The sequence below is a fragment of the Apus apus genome, chromosome 8, assembly GCF_020740795.1.
Source record: "Apus apus isolate bApuApu2 chromosome 8, bApuApu2.pri.cur, whole genome shotgun sequence".
Taxonomy (NCBI): domain Eukaryota; kingdom Metazoa; phylum Chordata; class Aves; order Apodiformes; family Apodidae; genus Apus; species Apus apus.
The window spans coordinates 9319718-9327129 of record NC_067289.1 but is presented as its reverse complement, the minus strand read 5'-3'; the positions used below and the strand labels follow the sequence as shown (position 1 = coordinate 9327129).

Here is a 7412-nt window from a genome sequence, read left to right as displayed (position 1 = left end):
CGCGCTGCCCCAACTCCCCCCTGCACCCCGCTCCCCCAGCCCCCTCCGGCGGCCCCCGGCGGCGGCCCCGGCCGCGTAGCCTCCGCGGAGCTGCCGGGGCGGGAGAGGGGCCGTCCCGTCCTGCCCCGTCCCGCAGCGCCGTCCCGGTGCACATGGCCAGTGAAGGCGGCGGGGGTGCGACGCTCCCCCGGGGAGGGGCAGCCAACTTGCCGGGGGCGGGCGGCCCCCGCCCCGCACACCTCCCCCGCGCGGGGGGAGCGGGAGGGAAACCCCCAGTTCCGCTTCCTGACGGCGCCCGGGCCCGGGCGGGGAGCGGCGGCCGCGGCGCGGGGCTGCCGGCGCCCATGGCCGGGGAGCGGACCCGGCGCTTCACGCGGAGCCTGCTGCGGCCGGGGCAGGCGGCGGAGCTGCGGAGCAGCGCGGCCTCGGCCGCCGCCGCTGCCAGCGGGCGGCTCCCGCAGCGGGTGAGTGCGCGGGGCGGGGCGGGGCGGCCGCTGCGGGCACCAGCCCAGGTGCGAAGCGCTCGGGGGTCGGGGCAGGAACGGGGCAGCTTGCGGGACAGCGCTGGCTCCGCTCGCCGCCGGGACCGCCGCGCCTCTTGTCCGAGCCCCCTCGTCTCTGTGCTACCCGCGGCTGCTGGTGTCCGCGTCTCTCCTCGGGAGGCAGCCGGCTGCCTTCCTCTCTTGAGTTTCTCTCGTTTTCTTGTCTTTCGGATGAGCTTTGCATGGGCAGGTGAAGTGGAGCACGGAGACCTCGCTATCGGTGCCAAAATGAGCCCGGTGTGCTCCGGGGGTGCGGGCCCGAGCAACCCCGGCTCTCCAGACAGTTGTGAGGTGTCAGTGCTTCACAGCCCGTACGCTCCTCTAGAGACACAACTGCTGAGATGCGCGTCCGATTCCCACCTGGGGCCCGAGGTGCTGCAGAAACGCGGACCCTGGTCTTCCTAGGTTAAAAAATGCGTTACATAGGGCTTCAATCCCCACGTCTCTTCCTCAGTGGAATGGCACGAAAGGGCTGTGAACTGTTACCAAGCTGCTTTTACAGTATCTTCTGTTCTATTTACGTGGTCGTATTTAAGAACTCAGCTGACAGGCACAGATGGCAAATTGTTAGGGCTTACAGAGAAGTGTTGACTAGCCTTTTTCAAATCACTAGCCATTTATGAGTCATTCATTAGCCATTTTTTAATTGAGATCCCATTTGGAGTTAAAGCTATGTGTTACGAGAAATAAATGACTCCTTCTTAGATGATTAAACATATCATTTCTGTGAATCACGTAATTCAGATAAATATTTTCCTTTTTTAGGTTTTCAGGCAACGCAGTTCGTCAAGTAAACTAAAAAGCTGAAAGAGGGAAAGTTGTAAGCGAAATGTCATCACTCATCAAAGTTTACTCCACGCCAGTGCCTTAATGCAATGCACTTGCCCTGCATTAAATGGGAAATAATTCTGTGATTATGCTCCCACAAAGCTAATGGGCCGTTTCTGTCTTCTGAGGGGCCTTGCCCACTAGAAATGGAGAGCAACATTAAAACAGTCTCTCTTCTTGGAGGCAGCAGCCAGTTTATGCTTCCTAGCTGCTTGTACACCACAGGCAAGTTGCTTCTTTACCTCACTAGATTTGCAGTGCTTTTGCAGTCAGCTTTGAACGTCTTCATAAGGCATTTCCAAGTGTCTGACATGCAAAAGCTTCATAGAAACTTTATTTTATCTCCTGACTTCCCACACAGGTTGTATGTGTGATCAGCCCATGTCAAATCCTGAAGTGTCTCTACTACTTCACCACTGGCAGATCTGTGCCCTCTGGACGCAGAGAGTTTAGAATTCCACCCACTGTCAAACAGGATACACTGCACTGTTGCAGTTTTGGTGGAAACATTCTAGGAACCATCATGGTTGGGTTGAGAACCTGTCCCCTTCGAGAGGGTATTGAAGTCCATACAAGAGCTAAACTTGTGTTGGCTGATTTCATCTTAAAGTATTATAAATGAAATTCTATTTGAAGTGTATTTTACTCTGTTGTGTCTCTGGTGCAAGAATGGGGGGAGGGGGGAAAAAAGAGAGATTCATTAATTTAATGAAATCTGAATTTCATGTTCTGGTTCCCCCGAGGATAGTAGATTTTTGAGGTGTTACTATGAGATCTTATACAGATAACTTAGGAATATAGTATTTAGCTACTGCTCTTGCATTTGAGTTATATTTTAAAACATCAAGACTTCAGTCATGGGGTGGCAAAAATAATCTACCACTTCTGTGAGTCTGACTTCCTGTTGACTAATGAAATGTACTGGTGCTGGATTTCATCAGGGCTTTTGATTCAATATCTGAAACAAATGCAGCCAGATCTGCAAAGATGGTCTTTTAAAGATACTGAAGTTAAGATTTGAAGATGCCAGGCTGAATTCTGGTTTCAGTTATACTGCTCAGGGGGAGCACTTAGGGACTTCCAGATGTTACGTTTTATTCACCAGCAGTCACAATGGTTCTGAAGTCTGGGTTGCTTACTGTGTTGAATGTGTATGGCTCTGGGAAGCTTAATGAAGTTACATCTTTTTACTATACTTTTTGGGATTGCTGGTAATGTTGTCTGTGAAAGGCAAATTTTTATAAAATACCTTGTGCTGGGGACTCATGCTGGGGTACAAAGCTGTTATTTTGAGGGTTAAATCTTTTCTAACCTCATCAACTAAAAATCAGCAGAATTGACCATTTTGTCTTGGCTAACAGGCAGAAGGTCCCTTGGCAACTGTAACTGGGCTTGCTGCATGTCCATAGCCAGGTTTAGGGCTGCCACATGGAGCTGTGGCATTCGGTGCTGGGCAGTGATCATTGCCTCCGGATCCGTAACACAGAGCGCTGGGGCTGGCAGGTCTGTTGAGGTGTGTTTTCCAGGGAAGCTCCTCTGGCCCATGTGCCTTGTACAGGGGTGGCACAGCCATTGCCATAAGGCTGTTGTGTTGTTGTAGAAAAGTCCTGCAAGACCTGCAATTTCTGGCTGAATTGTACTGACTGGTCTTTTGCACCAGATGTGAGTATTCTTGAAGAAGAGAAAAAATCTCATCTATTCCACCTGGTGCATTGGTTCTCATCACATCTTGCTCTGCCTGTCTGAAAGCTGGCAGAGTCTGCAAGTAACTGGCTGCTACAAAGTAGGGAAAGTGTAAAGGTGTAAAAAATCAAGCCTTCTGGTACTGCTTGTTTGTCCTGTACCAAACTGCAGCTGGGCCTCTGTCAGCAGGGTTTGTAACAGCACCTGCAGTGGGGTTCATTCCTGTCTCGGCAATTTGGTAAGAGCCTGGGGATCAAACACCTGTTTGACACCAGCTGTTTTAGGTAAAAGTAGAGTGATGTTTCTTTAGGTCTTTGCTGTCTTCAAATATATTTCTTTTTCTTTTATGCACTTTGCCTTAGCTTTTGCTCCTAGTTATTAATTTAATATGGACAAAAGAGTTGCTAGTATTCAACACAAAAAATCTGTTTGTAGAAAGAAAAGCTGTTGGTGTAAGCAGGGGAAAGGGAATGGGAGAAATGAGGATGTTTATCATTTGGTGTATGAAAGAGGATCTCCTGTAGTACCCTGAAAGAGAAAGTTGAAAGGGAGGTTGTGGGTGGAATATATGTGTATATCTTGGGAGGGGGTAGCAGCTGCAGTGTTTAATCACAAGTAACACATTTTATATTAATTACCCAACACTTAAGCAGGTGGAGGGAGTGGCACTATCAGGTGTTTATGGTGTGTGGCAGTAGTTCAGGTTGTTTCCATAAGTGCCTAGTTAAGCTTCCATGTAGAAAACGCAATTCACCAAACCAGTCAGTGAAATAGATTAGGATCATCTAGAAGGTAAATAATTTATTGTATTTTGAAACTTTGTTGTGAAATTCTTTGTCTCCTCTAATAGAAAAGGCTTCTTTGAAAGTTACTTTACCAACATTTAGGAAAGCTGAATAGCTGTGCATAAGAAAGGGAGATTAATATGTGTGTTGCTTCGCTTGTGTCTGTAGGTGCAGCAATACTTCACTGGAAGTTGTTTGTTTTTTTTTTTTAATAGGGATGGGCTAGTCAGTGTTCTTAGAAATCATCTTGCTAGCTGCTTAGCTAATACTGACTTCACATTATGCTGTTATTTTGAGATCTCATTTAATTTGGCTAAGTACTGCTGGCTGCAATACTCATCCTTACTTAAAATATCATGATACTGTTTTTGTAGAAGGGCTGTGGGGGGCCTTGCTCCTCATCTCTCTTCCATACTTAAACAAGGTAATAGCAGTCTGGAATTGGTTTGTTGTTCCATGTGTCTTTTCTTTTTTTTTTTTTTTTTTTTTTTTTTTTTTTTTTTTTTTTTTTTGGCAGAAGTTTCTTTCCATAGCACTGCAGCCAAGCACAGAGTTGTGGTGTGCAATGACCTTGTGCTGGCTGTTTCTCCTGAGTGGAAGGCTGGATTTACATGGCTTTCTCTTCCTCACAAAATGGGTTTCTCTCTTTGCTGTTTTGCCTGAAGATGCTCTAATTCCTCCCTGAAATTATTGAGTACGTTTGTTTTCAGTGTGTATTTTATGTTGAACTGATGGTTCTGCTTTTGCAAGCCTTTGCATTTGAGAGAACTTGTGTTTTGCTCAGGGTGTACAATTTCTCAGGCGTATTTAGGGTATTAGAAACCTTATGTGAATGCAGTGCAATACTGAAGTATTCAACAACATCTTTGTATTTGTATTTTACCTGTGAGCTTTGTTAATGAACCTGTATTCCAAAATGTATCTTTAATTAATATCCTGTGTAACATCACTTACCTGTTCAAAGACAAGACTCACATTGTTTGCAAATAGAATCATAGAATTTTTTTGATTTAAAAAGATCTTTAAGGTCATCAAGTCCAACCACTAAGCCAACTCTGCCAAGTCTACCACTAAACCATGTCCCTCCACATCACATCTACACAGCTTCTAAATACACCCGAGATGGTGACTTCACCACTTCCCTGAGCAGCCTGTTTCAATGCCTGAACACCCTTGATGAATTTTTTTTTTTTCCTAATATCCAATCTAAACCTATCCTGGCACAACTTGCGGCTATTTCTTCTTGTTGTATCACTTGTAACTGGAAGAAGAGACCAACCCCTGCCTTGCTATAACCTCCTTTCAGGTAGTTGTATAGAGTAGCTGTTTCCTTTCTGAGCATTTTTGTTTTTGTTTGTTTTTAAGTGTTTGATGAGTAATTTTGTAGCTGTTCTTCGGTTGGGGTATCCCAAGGACACTTGCAGTGGTGTGGCCCTGACAAGGATCTGAAGGCTTTCAGCTGGCTGCTGGAGCCCCGATGTAAGAGCAAGTCAAGCAAAGGGCATGGGCAAGAATGCACTGCTTGCACATTCTCCAGCCACTGGGCTCCTCCTCTGCAGGCAGACAAAAAGGCCAAAGACTTGTCCTGAGCAATTCTGGGAACTTCCTCTGAGGCTGGCAGTGGGGATTCAGTTGATGCAGAAGTGAGGAAAAGGAGATAAGGGAACAGAGCCTTAAAGAGGGTGGAGGCAGAAGGAGATAAAATGGTTTAGAAAGAAATGTAAAAGCACTGAAGAAAATGGGGGAAAAGAGGAAAGACTTTGTGGGGAAAGAGAAGCTGAAGAAGACAATTAAACGAAGGAAAGAAATGAAGAGAGCTGTGGGAAAGATTTGTCAGGTTGGTGAATAACTCGTGCAAACAATTCTTTAATATGCAACCCCAGGCAGTTATTTAGTGGGTAGGGAGACCTAGACACTCAGATTTAGATGTAGAGTTTTAATGTTGTTTTGAATCTGTCACTTGACTAACACTTTGTTTTAAATTCATGGGAAGTGAGTCAGCTTGAGTAACTCAAAATGCTCTCAGTTTATAAAAGCTGCATTAACTTTTTTTTCCCTTGCTTACAAGGTTAAACAAGGGGTCTGGGGAACAAGAGAATGAAGAGCAGTAGAAAAGAGGAGAGTCTGGAAAACTAAGCCTTGTCTTGGCTTTGGAGAAGGATGGTTGAGCAGAGAGTTTTAATATTGTTGTGGTTTATAACAGGCAGTTTTGTAGCACATATGTCACTTCCAGAAGTCAAAACATGTTTATAACTTTTCTAGCACAAGGTCAAAAGGCTATGAAATAGTGACACAGATGTGATTATTACACAAATAACAAAGATTTGCTTTCAGTATGCAAAATGCAGGCAGTTTCAGACTGCCTGCATTTCACAGAACTCAACAATAATTTTCTGATGAAAGATTGTATTAGCTGTCTGTTTTATACCAACTGTGTATTCTTATACTAGAAAATGCTGACCTTATCCCTGTTTTTGTTGAGAAGAAAAACAAAACACCAGGAGCTAACTGCCCAAGATCATACAATAAATGTATAGTAAAAGCCTGAGCATGACTGTTTCTGAGCTCATCCCCATTTTGGGTTCTCCTGCCTCATATGGCTGAATAATTCTCTTGACTGTTAAGGCTGTTTCATAGTCTGCCCTGTTACTCTCATTGCTGATGTAGGCAATTTTTTCCCTCTCTTGTAAAATGTAAGAAAACTGAGAGCTGTCTGTCCTTTCTGTGCTTGCTTAGTGTAAATAACTTCTGCTCACATTGTCCTTTTCTGGGCAGAACACAAACAGGCACCAAATAGCAAGAGGGCACAAGCTGCAGTAGTGCTAAGTGGTAATGTGTGTCAGTGAAGCCTTCCAGAGCCCTTCTCTTACAGAAGAAATCCAGGATGTTTTTTCTTCTTTCCCACCCCTCCCCTCTCCTTTAGTTTTTAGGTTGGGCTCACAATGCAGCAGTCTATTATCCACACCACCCCCTCCTGCTGCCATGTCAATAATACATAATTACAAGCTAAACACATTGCTTAGATAATTTTAGGTAGATTATTTGTAATCTCTGCTACAATTTTTATTTTCTTTTTCTCCATTATACACACAGGCAGGATATCAGTGTTGCTTTTTTGTTCTTAAATTTTATAGAGTGCTTTAGAAATAGAGGGGGAGATTTCCCTTGGGGCACTGAAGATGGTGCTGCCCGGCCTATCCCATCAAGCTTGTACGGCGGGAATTAACATCCAGCCTCTTTGCTGGGGTAATGCCCTGCTACTTTTTAGCTGGAACCCAAATACTATGTGTTTTGGAACACAATGTAATGTTTTGAGATGATACAATGTAGCTGTGCTGTAAGCTTGTCTAAAAATACATGAGATGAGGAAATCTGGGTACATGAGTGAGATGCGTGGGCTCCTGCAGTGCAGACAGCAGTGCAAACTGTAGCTACAATCAGGATCCCAGGTGAGTGTAGGGAGATGGATGTCTCCCTCCAACAAGAATTGCCTGTTGCATCTGTGAAACAAGATTTTACCTCAGCAGACAAAAAAAAAATAAAAATCGTTTTATAAAAATTGACATTTTAAATT

General features: G+C 44.9%; 1 protein-coding gene across 1 annotated transcript in view; it reads left to right on the top strand.

Moving 5' to 3' along the window:
* The first annotated feature begins 344 nt into the window (after positions 1-344).
* DOCK10 (dedicator of cytokinesis 10) overlaps positions 345-7412 on the top strand; it is a 146680-nt gene continuing 139612 nt past the window's right edge. Inside the window, exon 1 of the mRNA XM_051626315.1 lies at positions 345-464. Coding sequence (XP_051482275.1) covers positions 345-464 — 120 coding nt within the window. The remainder of the gene's footprint in view (positions 465-7412) is intronic.